General features: G+C 47.8%; 2 protein-coding genes across 3 annotated transcripts in view; one reads left to right on the forward strand and one right to left on the reverse strand.

Annotated features, from left to right (window-relative positions):
- The window catches only part of LOC119951764 (centrin-2), a 30616-nt gene extending 25737 nt beyond the window's left edge, over positions 1-4879 (reverse strand). The window contains exon 1 of the mRNA XM_038775104.1: positions 4727-4879. Within this exon, the coding sequence (XP_038631032.1) occupies positions 4727-4738 (12 nt within the window). The 5' untranslated portion in view covers positions 4739-4879. The remainder of the gene's footprint in view (positions 1-4726) is intronic.
- nsdhl (NAD(P) dependent steroid dehydrogenase-like) overlaps positions 1-16963 on the forward strand; it is a 66840-nt gene that overhangs the window by 30024 nt on the left and 19853 nt on the right. The gene's annotated exons all lie outside the window — the stretch shown is intronic.

The following is a 16963-nucleotide window of genomic DNA, read 5'->3' on the forward strand; positions in this document are numbered from 1 at the left end:
TATGTAGAACTGAATATCCAATCTCGCATACTTAGGTCATTGTGCAGGGCAATAGCAACAAAATGTGTGTTTTACTCAGCATGGAAGATGCCACATCAGAATGCTGACACCTCATGGGCTTTTGGCATGTTTTTAATGTGGTCATCCAGGTCAGCTACAGCAGCATAGTCTTAAGTTAATAACTGAATCTGAAGTATCAACCTCAAAAGGAATTTTTCACCCACCACCTCGCTTTCAAAATCTCATTTTCCAGTATTTCCCTGCGTATAACAATGATGGGCATTTGGATTTGGCACAATTGGCAAAACCACACCTCGAGAAATCATCTTTATACTGCTTTGTTCTTGAGTTAGATTTCTTCTTTGTAGGCTGTTATTCAGAGTCCCTGGAGCTCTGTACAAAGTTAACACAAGCACTGCTCTGTCCTGGACTCTCCAGTGCAGCTCTCTCCAGAAGATTCTGTTGTGAGATCATGTCAAATAGATAAACAGCCTAATTGAGTCTCTGGCCATCTCTTATTGTCAAGAAAACCATTTACCTCCACAGTTCACTTGCCTGGCTTGCCAGCAGCTGAAAAATGGAAGTAACTCTGCTCCGTGATTTTGCACCAAAAGCACGTATGTGGATGGCGCTTGGCGTCAAGAGTGTGTACAGGGCTGGTGACCTGCTCTCTGCTGCCACTTCTGGCCAGAAGACTCCACACAGCCTCATTATTTACATTTAAAAAGGCGGTAGCAGCCGCCATCCTTGATGTAAAAGCCAGTAGCGGCTTTTGGATACTTTTCCCGCAATCGGCACCACCTCGGGAACGGCGCAACCGATCACTCTGCAACCCTCCTGACACCCGCCCGGGGGTCACAACCTACAGTATGAAAAACCCTGATCTACAAGATTCACTCTAGCAACTCATGAAGGCATCTCCTGGAATGAATTAATAATTTTGACATCAAACTATAACCACTTGTCCAGCCATATGAATACAAAACAAAATTAAGGCTTCTTCAACAGCACCTTCCAGCATCACAAACTACCAAATAGAAGAATAAGTGCATGGAAACATGACCACCTACAAGTTCCAAACAAATCACATACTGACCTGACTCAGAAATATACTGCTGCTCCTGCTTGGTCATGGAGTCAGAATCCTGAACAATTAGGACAGTACCTTCATTACAAACTGCAGCATTTCAAAAAAGTACTACCACCTTCTCAAGGAATTGGGTAATCAATGCTGATCTTGCCAGCAGCTCCCACATCTCATGAATGAAAAAAAGAAAAGGACTTAAACCCACTGATCCCCAGTTAATATAGGGAAACTCAAACAAACTCTCGATTTTCCTGTGCTGTAAGGCACGTTGCAATGCAATTACTCGGATTATTGCAGCATGTTTTGAGATTCTTAATTTGGACAGCTGTCTGTTAATGACAGGGTGATATAAAATGTTTAAATAATTTGCTAAGAGTTTGTTCTGTAGGTATGGTTACTTCAAAAGGTGCATGAATCACAAAATGTTAGTATGCAGGTACAGAACGTGATTAGGAAGGCAAATGGAATGTTGTTTATTGCGCAGGAAATGGAAATTACGCCTTTAAAAATTATTTCAAGGAACGTGGATATCGTTGTTTATATTGTCCACCTCTAAGTGCTGCAGTCCATATGGTGTAGGTGCATCCTCACCTATATTAGGCAGGGAGTTCCAGGGTTCTGACCCAGCGACAGTGAAGGAACGTCGATATATATTTCCAAGTCAGGATGGTGTGCAGTTAGGAATGGAACTTGAGGTGGTGGTGGTGTTCCCTTGCATCTGCTGACCTTGTACTTTCAGGTTGTAGAGGTTGCAAGTTTGGAGGTAGGGATGTTTTGTTTCAGTTCATTGAATCATAGAAACGTTACAGCACAGAAGGAGGCCATTCGAACCATCTTGTCCATGTCTTGTACAGTTTTGGTCTCCTTATTTAAGAAAGGATATAAATGCAGTAGAAGCAGTTCAGAGAAGCTTCACTTGGCTGATTCCTATGTTTCTATGCAGGGTTATCTTATGAGAAAAAGTTGGACAAGTGGGGGTCAGTGTCCATTAGATTTAGAAGATTGAGAGCTGATCATAGTGAAACATGCAAGATCCTGACAGGAATTGACAGGGTGGTTTCTGAAAGGATGATTTCCCCTTGTGGGAGGGACTAGAACTAGGGGACACACAGTTTAAAAGTAGTGGTTTCCTATTTACGATGAAGAAGGGATTTTTTCTTTCAGAGGGTCATGAATCTCTAAAGTGTTTTTCCCCATCGAGTGGTGGAGGTCACTAAATATTTTTGAGGTAGATAGATGTTTGACTAACAGGGACGTCAAATGTTATCAGGGGTAGGTGGAATTTGTAGTTGAGGCCACAATCAGAACAGCCATGATCATAATGAATGGCAGAACAAGCCTGAGGGACCAAATGGCCTACTCCTGCAGTGTGTCATATTTGAGTGTACTGGAAGCTACATACATTAATATACGGGCCCTGTTCTTTGCAGACAGAAAGAACATGCACACACATGGTGCCTGTTTCAACTAAACAAAATAAGCGATAGCCATTCACTGGATCATTCCTCAGGGCAATGATTGGACCAATCTATCAAGCTACCTGGTTTATATTTTCAAATTATGCCTGGCATTTAACAATCAGTCACCATTAACTGGTGCATTTTCCATAGCAACACCTCTACCAATCAGTTTCCACCTGCCACCCAGACAGCACTTTCTTCTCATACAGTATAAAGTTGCTGTTTCCTCTGACATTGGTATTCTGCAATTGTCCTGGTCAGCGCAACAGAAAGTGCCTCTTTTCAGCAATACTCTAAGTTCTGAACTACCAAATGACTATTGGCAAGTATGTAGTGTGGGAGAATCTGCTGGTTAACATCTTTACCTATTTAAATGGTTATTCTAGAGAATCTAGAACCTAGATAGAAGAATGCAGATTCTCTAACCATTTCTTGAGGATTACACCAAATCTGTCTCCTTATCAGGCATTTCTTCCTCACTTTTAGCTAGATGAATGCAAAAGCAGGTGGTGAGGTGCATTGGCTCAGACCAAGTTCTTTATTGGCATAAGCTTCAGGTGTAGATAGGATTTAGGAACAGTTGTAGGCCTTTTAGCCTGCTTTGCCATTACCCTCCGAGAGAAAATATTTCTCCTCAACTCGGTCTTAAAGGGAGATATCTTATTTTTAAACCATGTCCTCTGCTATAGTCACCCCACAAGAGAAAACAGCTGCTCAGTATCTACCCTATCAAGTTCCCTTAGGATCTTGTTTGTTTCAATAAGATCACCTCTCCTTGTTCTAAACTCCAATGGGTATAGGCCCAGCTTGTTCAAATTTTCTTCAAAAAAGGTCTTCACCCAAGGAATGAGTCACATGAAGCTTCACTGAACTACTTCTAAAGCAGTTATACTACTTTTTTGTGATTCACATACTAGGACACCCAGATCCCTCTGTCCCACCAGGTTCTGCAGTCTTTCACCATTTAAATAATATACTGCTTTTCTATTCTTCTTGCCCAAGTGAAAGTTCACATTTTCCCTCAGTATTCTAAGTCTTTGACAGTAAATACAGACACAAAATACCTGTTCAACACCTCTGCCATTTCCTTGTTTTCCATTATTAATTCCCCATACTGTCAGTAGGGCCAACACTGGTTTTAGTTATTCTTTTCCTATTTAAATACAGATAGAAACTCTTACTACCTGTTTTATATTACTAATTTTTAATTTTTTTTGCATACTCTAGTCAAACAAAAAATTTACATCAGGTCACTGCAAATGGAGATGGAATTATTAGCAGCCATCTGGAACTTCAACTGAGTAGATGTTATGTTTGTGTATTCACATCGCCTAAGTAACAGCGTTAATTGTGAAGGACCATCAGTGTCAGGTTGCAACATGAAAAAAATAACGATTCCTGGTGCATAATTGAATCCTTGACATTCAATGGTATAATCTTTTGTACCATTAACGTAGAGAACAAATATACTATTGTACTTATGATTAATTCCAAACGACCAATATTAATATTAGATTTTGGAACACAGTCTAGTCTAGTCCGATTCCCCAGCCAACTGTTGCAAAAAGGTCAATGCGACTAATGGGATTTTTCGAGACGTCGCAAGCTTTTGGATGAGATGCATTACCGTTTGCTCTATCAGATGCATGATGATTCAAGGTAGAGCACTCTCAGGAACTGGGTCGTCGCTCTTCCTTCAAGCAATGTCAGGGAGAGTGGATGGACTAGTTACCCATTTCAAGTTCAGATCGCGCAGCGAGACAGCAGTGACTATGCTTCCGTCGGTAAACCGTGCTTCTGCTGGCAACACAATTAATAGTGGTTCTAACCTTCATCAGTTTATGTGGGATGATTCAAAAGGAAACTAAATTATCTGACCACATAGAAAAATATTTTTTAAAATCCTGTCCATTCAAGAACATGTTTGGTGGCTGGCGGGGATCAACTGCAGGCCCCTTTAGTTAGAATATTAAACAGAATCTAATTATTGACATTCATCGTCTTTTCTTGGTGATGTGCAGGCCAAAAATTACCCCCCAATCATCCCATCCCATTCCCACACGTCCGTCCCCCTGGTTTCCAATTCTCCCCCCTTCCTCTCGCTATTCACCTGCCGGCTCTCCGGCAATACTGTGCCTTGCTGGCCCGAGCGTAGGGTCAGAAAACGCTGCCCACTCACCTTGGCGGCCATTTCGCAGGCTCCGGACGGTGTGTGGAGGAGAGCGGCTTTGCCCTGCCCGAGCTACCGCATTGCCAAGGCGCTCCAGCAGCATAACAACCGCCCTTCCGCCAATCACAACCCGGCATAACCTCCCCTCCGTGGGCGGTCAGCCGTCCATCATCCTCACCTGTGGGCGGGCTCTAATAGCCTTCCCGCCAATCAGTTCGCAGCTCCCGCCTGCAGACGGCGTGGATTGGCTAGCAGCTCCACCCCCGCCTCCCGATTGGTCCAGGTTGTGACGTGTATGTGAATACTTAATGTCGAGCTCGCGGTGGAAAGGCGAATTTGAGAGAAAGTGCTGGAAGAGCCATGGGAGTCTTTTAAAGACCAGTTGATTAGAGTGCAAGATAGGCATGTCCCTGTGACAATGTAGGACAGAAATGGCAGGATTAGGGAACCGTGGATGACGGGAAATTGTGAGACTAGTCAAAAAGAAAAAGGAAGCATATGCAAGGTCTAGGCAGCTAAAAACAGACAAAGCTTTTGAAGAATATACGGAAAGCAGGAACAAACTCAAATGGGGAGTTAGGAGTGCTAAAAGAGGCTATGAAATGTTATTGGTAAACAGGGTCAAGGAAAGTTTCAAGGCTTTTTATTCATATGTAAGGAGCAAGAGGGTAGCTAAAAAAAGAGTAGGCCTACTCTAGGACAAAGGAGGGAAGTTATACGTGGAGTCAGAGGAAGTGGGTGAGATCCTACTCTACGACATGTCAGCATAATGAAGGAGGAGGAAGGGTTGGATATCTTAAAATGCATTAAGGTGGACAAGTCCCCTGGGCCGGATGGGATCTATATCCGGTTACTGTGGGAGAAAAGAGAGGAAATAGCTGGCCCCTTAACAGATATCTGTGCATCAACTTTGACCAGGCAAGGTTCCAGAGGACTGGAGAATAGCCAATGTTATCCCTTTGTTTAAGAAGGGAAGAAGGAATAATCCAAGTAATTATAGACTGGTGAGACTCAGGTCAGTGGTGGGAAAGCTTTTGGAGAAGATGCTGAGGGACAGGATTTATTCACATTTGGAAGCAAATGGACTTGCTAGTGATAGGCAACATGGTTTTGTGCGGGGAAGGTCATGTCTTACCAACTTGGTAGGGTTCTTTGAGGAGGTGACAAAATTAATTGATGAGGGAAAGGCTCTGGATGTTGTCTAGATGGACTTTAGTAAGGGGTTTGACAAGGTCTCTCATTTAAAAAAAAATAATAATTTTCATTCAAATTTTCAATACGTTTTAACCAACAAAAACAAAAGAAAAAGCGAAACAACAGTAACCCCCCTCCAAATACAGAAGCAATAAATAAACAAACATAGTTAACATGGAAACAAATACACATATCCAGTACAGGAAAAAGGACAAGCCCCCCCACCCCCTCCCCCCAGGGTTGCTGCTGAAATTGACCATCCTCTACTGCTCCGCCAGAAAGTCTAGAAACGGTTGCCATCGCCGGAAGAATCCTTGCACCGACCCCCTTAGGGCAAACTTGACCCTCTTCAGCTTGATAAACCCAGCATATCATTGATCCAGGATTCCACGCCCGGGGGCCTTGCATCCTTCCACTGCAAAAGGATCCTGCGCTGGGCTACCAGGGACGCAAAGGCCAGAATACCGGCCTCTTTCACCTCCTGCACTCCCGGCTCCGCTGCAACCCCAAATATTGCGATCCCCCAGCCCGGTTCAACCCTAGATCAATGATATGGCTGGGTTTATCAAGCTGGAGAGGGTCAAGTTTGCCCTAAGGGAGTCGGTGCAAGGATTCTTCCGGCGGTGGCAACCGTTTCTAGACTTTCTGGCGGAGGAGTAGAGGATGGTCAATTTCAGCAGCAACCCGGGGGGGGGGGGGGGGGGGGGGGGGGATGGGCGGGCTTGTCCTTTTCCCTGTATTGGATATGTGTATTTGTTGCCATGTTAACCACCGTTGACAACGTCTCCGCAACGCCCCTCCAGTGCCGGGCACGCCCAAAACATGTGGATGTGGTTCGCTGGGCTCCCAGAACACCTGACATGCCTGTCCTCACTCCCAAAGAACTGGCGCAGCCTAGTCCCAGTCATGTGCGCCCTATGCAGCGCCTTTAGTTGAATTAAACTAAGCCTCGAGGAGGAGGAATTCACCCTCCCCAGGGCATCGGCCCACGTCCCCTCATCAATCTCCTCTCCCAGCTCCTCCTCCCACTTCTCTTTCAGCTCCTCCACCGAGGCCTCCTCCCCCTCCTGCATCACTTGGTAGATGCCGAAATCCTCCCTTCACCGATCCACGTCCCTGAGAGCACCCTGTCCTGAACCCCCCTTGGCGGCAACAGCGGAAACTCCGCTACCTGCTGCCTAACGAATGCCCTTACCTGCATGTACCTGAAGGTGTTCCCTGGGGGGAGGCCCAGCCTTCCCTCCAACTCCTCTAGGGTCGCAAACTTCCCATCGGGAAAGAGGTCCCCCATCCACCTGCTACCTTCGGAATCATAATAGGGAGGAACTGGAAGAGGAACAAGAACCTCGGGAGCACCGTCATTTTGATAGACTGAACCCTGCCCGCTAGGGAGAGTGGCAACACATCCCACCTCGTAACATCCTCCTCCATCTGCTCCACCAGCTTCATAAAATTGAGCCTGTGCAGAGCCCCCCAGCTCCTGGCTATCCGGACCCCCAGGTACCTGAAACTCCTCTCCGCCCTTTTCAGCAGGAGCTCCCCAATCCCTCTCTCCTGGTCCCCCGGCTGCACCACGAACAGCTCACTCTTCCCCACATTGAGCTCATAACCGGAGAAGTCCACGAACGCCTCAAGCATCCTCATCACCTCCGGCATCCCCCCCACCGGGTCTGCCATGTACAGCAATAAATCATCCGCGTATAACGACAGCCGATGCTCCCCCCACCGCACTATACCCCTCCAGTTCCTCAACTCCCTCAGCGCCATGGCCAGGGGTTCGATTGCCAACGCGAACGGTAGGGGAGACAGGGGGCACCCCTGCCTCGTCCCCCGGTACAGCCGAAAATACTCCGACCTCCTCCCATTCGTAACCACACTCGCCACCGGGAGCTTCATACAGAAGCCTCACCCACCTAATAAATCCCTCTCCAAACCCAAACCTTTTCAACATCTCCCAAAGGTATCCCCACTCCACCCTATCAAAGGCCTTCTCCGCGTCCATCGCCGCCACTATCTCCGCCTCCCCCTCCACTGCCGGCGTCATAATGACATTCAGCAGCCTCCGCACATTACCATTCAACTGTCTCCCCTTCACAAAACCCGTCTGATCCTCGTGTATGACCTGCGGCACGACGTCCTCTATCCTACTGGCCAATATCTTTGCTAGCAGCTTCGCGTCAACATTCAGGAGCGAAATTGGTCTATATGACCCGCACTGAAGGGGATCCTTATCCCGCTTCAGAATCAGTGAAATCAGCGCCCTAGACATCATTGGGGGCAAAGCCCCACCCTCCCTTGCCTCATTAAAGGTCCTCACTAGCATCGAGCCCAGCAGGTCTGAAAACTTCTTATAGAATTCAACCGGGTAACCCATCGGGCCCCGGTGCCTTCCCTGTCTGCATGCTCCCCATCGCTTTAACCAGCTCCTCCAACCCAACTGGCGCCTCCAACCACCCCACCTGCTCCTCCTCCACCCTCGGAAACCTCAGCTTACCCAGAAAGCGGTCCATCCCTCCCTCCTCCATTGGGGGCGCTGACCCGTATAGCTCCTCATAAAAAGTCCTAACACCCCATTGATGCCCGCACCTGCCACCCCCGGAATCAATGCCCTACTCAAAACAAAAACATCAATCTGGGAGTAAGCCATGTGGACATGGGAGAAGAACGAAAATTCCCTAACCCCCGGCCTCATGAATCTCCAAGGGTCCACCCCTCTGGTCCATGAACCCCCTCAGCACTTTGGCCGCCGCCGGCCTCTTACCCGTCCTGGACAGAGCAGTCGTATGCTGGGTCCAGCACAGTGTTAAATGAAAATGAAATGAAAATCGCTTATTGTCACGAGTAGGCTTCAATGAAGTTACTGTGAAAAGCCCCTAGTTGCCACATTCCGGCGCCTGTCCGGGGAGGCTGGTACGGTAATCGAACCGTGCTGCTGGCTTGCTTGGTCTTCTTTAAAAGCCAGCGATTTAGCCGAGTGAGCTAAACCAGCCCCTCCAACCCCTCCCATTATTAAACCCCCTGCCTCAAGGTCAGGAATCCGGCCCAACATGCGCCGCATGAAGCCCGCATCGTCCCAGTTTGGGGCGTTCACATTGACCAGCACCACTCGCTCCCCCTGGAGCTTACCACTTACCATCACATATCTGCCACAGCCATCCGCCACCACACTCGACGCCACAAACGATACTCTCTTCCCCACCAAAATCGCCACCCCCCGGTTCTTCGCATCTAACCCCGAATGGAACACTTGCCCAACCCACCCCTTTCTAAGCCTTACCTGATCCACCAACCTAAGGTGCGTCTCCTGGAACATGGCCACATCCGCCCTCAGCCCCTTCAGATGCGTGAATACCCGGGCCCGTTTGACCGGTCCATTCAAACCCCTGACATTCCTTGACAAGGTCCCTCATGGCAGACTGTTACAATAAGTAAAGTTGCATGGGATTCGGGGTTTGCTAGCTAGATGGATAAAGAACTGGCTTGGCAACAGGAGAGTGGAAGGGAGTTTTTTCAGAATGGAGATCTGTAACTAGTGGTATTCCACAGGTATCAGTGCTGGGACCACTGTTGTTTGTAATATATATAATGTGTGTATGTATGTGTATATGTAGATGGTGTGATTAGCAAGTTTGCAGATGACACTAAGATAGGTTGCAGTTGCAGATAGAGAAGGGGACTGTCAGAGAATACAGCAGAATATAGATAGATTGGCGTGTTGGGCAGAGAAATGGTAGATGGAGTTCAATCTGGACAAATGCGAGGTGATGCATTTTGGAAGATCAAATTCAAGTGTGAATTATACAGTAAATAGCAGAACCCTTAGGAGCATTGACATACAGAGGGATCTGGGCGTTCAGGTCTATAGTTCCATGAAAGTAGCAATGCAGGTGGATACGGTGGTCAAGAAGGCATATGGCATGCTTGCCTTCATTGGCTTAGGCATTGAGTACAAGAGTTGGCAAGTCATGTTATAGTTGTATAAAACTTTAGTTAGACCACATTTGGAATATTGTGTGCAGTTCTGGTCTCCACACTACCAGAAGGATGTGGATGCTTTGGAGAGAGTGCAAAGACGGTTTAACGGGATGTTGCCTGGTCTGGAGGGTATTAGCTGTGCGAAGAGGTTGAATAAACTCTGATTATTTTCGTTGGAAAGATAGAGACTGAGGGGAGACAGAGCGAATAGTCAGAAGCTTTTTCCCAGGGTGAAAGACTCAAGGCGGACAGGTTCAAGGTGAGAGAAGGAAAGTTTAGGGGAGATGTGCGGGGAAAGTTTTTCTCGCAGAGGGTGGGAGTGCCTGGAACGCATTGCCAGTGGAGGTAGGCATGATAGCAACGTTTACGATGTATCTTTTTAAAAAATATTTTATTGAGGTATTTGAAAATTTTTATAACATAAACAATGACATCAACATGGTAAAATAAAGGGCAGCACGGTGGCGCAGTGGGTTAGCCCTGCAGCCTCACGGCGCCAAGGTCCCAGGTTCGATCCCGGCTCTGGGTCACTGTCCGTGTGGAGTTTGCACATTCTCCACGTGTTTGCGTGGGTTTCGCCCCCACAACCCAAAAGATGTGGATTGAACACGCTAAATTGTCCCTTAATTGGAAAAAATGAATTGGGTACTCTAAATTTATTTTTAAAAACATGGTAAAATAACCATTTCCCTCCCCCCAGCCCAATCTTCACACGCCTCAACCATACAACAACAATCCGCACCCCTCCCCCCTAGGAATACTGTATCAGCTGACAGAGAAAGTCGACGAACGGCTGCTACCTCCGGGTGAACCCGACCATTGACCCTCTTAAGGCTAACTTTATTTTCTCGAGACTGAGAAACCCAGCCATGTCACTAACCCAGGTCTCTACGCTCGGGGGCTTCGAGTCCCTCCACATTAACAAGATCCGTCTCCGGGCTACCAGGGAGGCAAAGGCCAAGACGTCGGCCTCTTTCGCTCCCTGAATTCCTGGAACTTCCGACACTCCAAAGATCGCTACCTCTGGACTCGGCACCACCTGTGTTTTTAGCACCGTGGACATTGCCGTAACAAAATCCTGCCAAAGCTCTCTAAGCTTCGGGCATGCCCAAAACATGTGGACATGATTTGCTGGCCTTCCCGCGCACCTCGTACACCTATCCTCAACCCCGAAGAACTTGCTCATCCTAGCTGCTGTCACATATGTGCGGTGGACTACCTTAAATTGTATCAGGCTAAGCCTGGCACATGATGAGGAGGTATTAACCCTGCTTTGGGCATCCGCCCATAGACCTGCCTCTATCTCTCCTCCTAGCTCGTCCTCCCACTTGCCCTTAAGCTCCTCCACCGGGTTTTACTCTGCCTCCGAAAGCTCCTGGTAAATATCCGATACATTCCCCTCTCCCACCCAGGCACTGGAAACTACTCTATCCTGTATCCCCTGTGGCGGCAGCAGCGGAAAGGCCAGCACCTGTTTTATCAGGAAGTCTCGCACCTGCAAATACCTAAAACCATTCCCTGCTGGCAATTTAAATTTATCCTCCAAAGTATTCAAGCTGGGAAAGCTCCCATCTATAAATAGATCCCCCATCCTTCTAATTCCTGCATTTTGCCAACTCTGGAACCCGCCATCTTGCCTACCCAGTACAAACCTGTGGTTATTATAAATCGCAGTCCAAATCTTGTATCTCCTCCATTGCCCCCAGATTCTCAGAGCCGCCACTACCACTGACTTGTAGATTATCGGGCCGGCAAGAATGGCAGAGGTGCCGTTACCAATGCTCTCAGACTGGTGTCTTTATATGACGCCGCCTCCATTCGCTCCCATGCCGACCCCTTCCCCACTACCCACTTCCTGATCATGGCCGCCCAGTAGTAATTGCAGAAGTTCGGCAGCGCCACCCCATCCTCCCCCCGACTGCGCTCCAGCAACACTTTCTTCACTCGCGGGGTTTTACTCGCCCACACAAAGCCCAAAATAATCTTATTCACCCGCTTGAAAAAGGTCTTGGGGATGAAGATGGGGAGGCATTGAAAGACAAACAGAAATCTGGAGAGGACTGTCATTTTAACGTTCCGTACCCTCCCCGCCAGTGATAGCAGGAGCATGTCCCATCCCGTAAAGTCCCCTTCCATTTGTTCTAGCAACCGGGATAGGTTTAACTTGTGCAGTACCTCCTATTCCTGGGCCACCTGGATTCCCAGATATCAAAAGCGCTTCACTACCATTCTAACCGGCAGCTCTCCCAGTCTCTTCTCCTGTCCTCTTGCCTGGATCGCGAACATCTCGCTTTTCCCCATGTTCAATTTTTATACCCCGAAAAATTGCCAAATTCCCCCAAGATTTGCATTACTTCCCCCATCCCCTCCAACGGGTCCGAAATGCACAAGAGCAGGTCATCTGCGTAGAGCGAGACCTGGTGTCCCCCCCCCCCCCCCCCCCCTCCTCGAACTACAGTTCCTGGAAGCTCTTAACGCAATGGCCAATGGCTCTATGGCCAGAGCAAACAGTCTCAGGGAGAGAGGACACCCTTGCCGTGTCCGGGACCTCTGAGTATCTCCTCCACTAATCTACCCTTCTCGGCCCGTTCCACCTTTTCTCTGTGGGCCCGTATCAAGATTAATTCCCCTCTGACTACTGCCTTCAAAGCTTCCCAAACCGTCGCTGCAGAGATCCCCGTATAATTTGTTTCCAGATGGTTCTGGATGGACTTGTTAACCAGCCTCGTGGCACCAAAGTCCCAGGTTCGATCCCAGCTCTGGGTCACTGTCCATGTGGAGTTTGCACATTCACCCCGTGTTGTGTGGGTTTCGCCCCCACAACCCAAAGATATGCAGGCTAGGTGGATTGGCCACACTAAATTGCCTCTTAATTGGAAAAAATGAATTGGGTACCCTAAATTTAAAAAAAAAAGGATACCTAATATCCAGTGGGATAGAAACATAACGAATAAAATTCTGAATAAGTCTTAAATAGTTTAGACTACCTCCAACAACAAACGTGATACAAAGAGTAAAAATTGTACTCCAGGGTCTTGGGTTGATAAACATAAATTCCTCCAAACTAAAAAACATCATTATCAAAACGGAAGGCCTACAGAATAATGGAGATAACATGTTGCTCAAGCAATTATTAATCTGACCATATTTCAAGATGTCTTGACATCAGGACCAATAAACTGTCCGGTGAAGGTCGACCATCCTTAAAAATAATAAAACTCCAAATGTAAACAGCAGTCTTCAAAACAGCCCACTGTAGGCCAGTGTAGGAGTGGTTTCAAGGCCTGTGTATTGAGTCGGCTTCCATGTGGGCTTTTCTCCTGTTGCTCAACTCAGTACAAAGAGCAGCAGACACATCAACAATCTGAAGACGGTTTAATTTTCTACAAGCTTGCTTTACATGAGAGATAAGACCTGGATAGCTGCCAAGGTCCTTCTACAGAACAAAGACACAAACTCAGCACATATACAACATTCAAAAATCAATAGCCCTCCCCAGTTGGATGTGATCCAATCCCTGAAGCTGCTATGTTTAAACTTCACCCAATAGAATTGCAAACAATGTTTAAACTTCACCCAATAGAATCACAAGCAATCCATGATTGATGCCAGGATCCTCATCCTGACAGCTATGTACAATCTCAACATCCTGTGCTCTTTGTTTGTGAGAAACAGAACAACAGAACCAGCACCTTGGATTGTTTCACAAAGACAAGATGTCAGAACTAATGTCCTTTTGGTCAAGTTGTCTATCCTAAATCCCATTTGATTACTTCTTATTGCTATGTCCTAAAAATACATGTTTAATGGTTAATAATGATTACTCGATACTCTTGCTATAATTCATCTCAATCCTTAATAAAGTAACTTTTGTAAAACTACTCTAGTGGCATGCTAACTATTTAGTTTTAAGAGGTATCGTCGCTGAATCCCCCCCCCCCCCCCCCCCCCCTCAGCCTGCACCATCAGGACTAAAAGATAACAGGCTATACCAAAAAGTATTGAAAAGACAAACTTTTTTCAAATCATGGTTCCTCCTCCTGCATCTCTTGCAAGAGAGCAGTCATAAGTTCTGTTCCTTACTGTTCATCGAACAAGTTATTTGGACTCGTAAGTATGTCTTTCTTACTTTGATAGAAAGTTTTGTAGTAGAGATACTCTTTGGATACCCATGATTATTATATCTTTTTTCGTAATGACAATCTGTTACAGGACCTATATTCCGTTAGCTCTGTAAATCTGTCTTGTATTTTGTAAGTTTATAATAAATCCCACTAAAAATATAACTGTTGCTGTGTTATATTGATTAAGCCTCAGTTTCTAGATGCTTATTAGGAAGTCCTAGAGACAAGAACCTACACTGAAAATGTATTGATTTTGTTTGAGCAACTTATCTGGAAAATTCCCATTAGGAAGTAACTGAGAGTCGTTTGACTACTCAGGGCTCTGAAGGTCATCTTCCCGTAGTGAGAGCCGCTCATTGTTGTCTAGGAAGATAGCTTTCCCTCTTTTAGTGGCTAGTCCTCAATAGACTAGTAAGATTAATGATCCAGCTCAGAATTCCTAAATCCTTCATTTACAACGTGGAGAAACAGGCTAAAACTCTATGATGTGGAGAAACAGGGTTTAAACGTCTGATGACCTGAAACATTAACTCTGACAAGCATTTTCTATTTTAATTTCATATTCAGCCACTGCCCTGCAGAAATTTAACCTTTCCCTGTAAACCCTCCAATGTTGTCAGCATTTTCTCCAGACATTTTAATTGAAAAGGAAAATCAGTTAGGGTTTTTTTCTATTTTGGTGTGAAATAATCCCATTGGGAGCAACAGAAAACTTTGGACCAGTTTCAGGTGAGTTGCTGGTCCCTGGTAAACTGCACTATCTCCTGGTTACTCTGCAAGCATACTTGGTACATAGGTTTAACTTTATGAAATAATTAAAAACCAATAGTCTTTCATTGAGCCGGGGCCAGACTAGAGGGACAGGGGTTGGACCAGAGGGGGTGCTCTTGGTGTGCAGGGGGCCTCATGTGGCATCTGGTCAATTTTTTTTTAGAAAATATTTTATTAAGGCATTTATAATCTTGACATTTTAAACAAAGAGATCCAACAGACACAAAACCCCCAAATAACATGCCCACCTCCTCACTTGCATAAACCCTAACTATCATGGTCCCTGTATCTACTCCAGGTCATTTAAAAAAAAATAACTACTCTGGATTTGCTTCTTTCCTTCTAACTATCAGGGTAAAACTGGCAGAACCTTAGTTACTTTTGCGGCCAACAGAAACACCCCCGCCAACGCTGCCCGGCCCGCGCTGCCCTTTGTAATGCTTGCGGCAAGAAGGGGCACTTCGCTGCGGTGTGCCAGGCCAGTGCAGTCACTGCTATCGTCCCCACCCCCCTCATTTACGGACAATGGGTGCCGCCATCTTCACCTCCCCGGACCATGCGCGGCCAGTGGGCGCCGCCATCTTCCCCCTCTCAGACCACGCGCGGCAAGTGGGCGCCGCCATCTTATCCCCCTCAGACCAAGCGTGGCCAGTGGGCGCTGCCATCTTCCCCTCCAAGCAACATGTGCAGCCCATGGGCGCCGCCATCATGTTCAACACCCGCCACGCGCGGCCCATGGGTGCCGCCATTTTGTCCTCCTCAAGATCTTCAGGTGCCGCCATCTTGCCTCCCCACGGCACATGGGCACCGCCAGCGTTCCAGGACCTGTGCCCCCTGGGCTCCCTATCATCCGACACCAGCGACGACCGACCACGACTCGCCTCAGTGACCATCGACCAGTCTTGCCCGCACAACCTGGCCACCGCATCGACCACCGTTAAAATCAACGGACACGTGACCTCTTGTCTGCTGGACTCCGGGAGCACCAAAAGCTTCATCCACCCGGATATGGTAAGGCGCTGTTCCCTCGCGGTACACGCCGCCAACCAAAGAATCTCCCTGGCCTCCCGATCCCATTCCGTGGCGATCCGGAGGTACTGTACGGTCACACTCACGGTCCAGGGCATAGAACTCAGCGGCTTCCGCCTCTACGTCCTCCCTAACCTCTGAGCTGCCCTACTACTCGGCCTGGACTTCCAGTGCAACCTCCTGAGCCTAACCCTGAAATTCGGCAGGCCCCTACCACCCCTCACTGTGTGCGGCCTCACGACCCTAAAGGTCGATCCGCCTTCCCTCTTCGCAAATCTAACCTCAGATTGCAAACCCGTCGCCACCAGGAGCAGACGGTACAGCACCCAGGGCAGGACCTGCATCAGGTCCGTGGTCCAGCGGCTGCTTCGGGAAGGCATCATCGAGGCCAGCAACAGCTCCTGGAGAGCCCAAGTGGTAGTAGTTAAAACTGGGGAGAAACACAGAATGGTTGTGGACTACAGCCAGACCATCAATCGGTATGTGCAGCTCAACGCGTACCACCTCCCACGCATATCTGATATGGTTAATCAGATTGCACAGTACCGGGTCTTCTCAACGGTAGACCTCAAATCCGCCTACCACCAGTTTCCCATTCGTAAATCGGACCGTCCATACACTGCCTTCGAGGCAGACGGCCGCCTCTATCACTTCCTCCGGGTTCCCTTCGGCGTCGCTAACGGGGTCTCGGTCTTCCAAAGGGAGATGGACCGATTGGTCGACCGGTACGGTTTGCGGGCCACCTTTCTGTACCTAGACAACGTCACCATCTGCGGCCATGATCAGCAGGACCACGAAGCCAACCTTGCCAAATTTCTCCACACCGCCACTCTCCTAAACCTCACTTACAACAAGGAGAAGTGCATGTTTAGCACAACCCGCTTAGCCATCCTCGGCTATGTGGTCCAAAACGGAGTTCTGGGGCCCGATCCCGACCGCATGTGCCCCCTCATGGAGCGCCCACTGCCCCAAGGCCCTCAAACGCTGCCTGGGGTTCTTTTCGTACTACGCTCAGTGGGTCCTAAACTATGCGGACAAGGCCCGCCCACTCATACCCATTTTCCCCTGACGGCCGAGGCACAACAGGCCTTCGCCCATATCAGAGCCGATATCGCCAAGGCCGGGATGCACGCAGTAGACAAGACACTGCCCT

Source organism: Scyliorhinus canicula, chromosome 17, assembly GCF_902713615.1.
Source record: "Scyliorhinus canicula chromosome 17, sScyCan1.1, whole genome shotgun sequence".
In the NCBI taxonomy this organism is placed as follows: domain Eukaryota; kingdom Metazoa; phylum Chordata; class Chondrichthyes; order Carcharhiniformes; family Scyliorhinidae; genus Scyliorhinus; species Scyliorhinus canicula.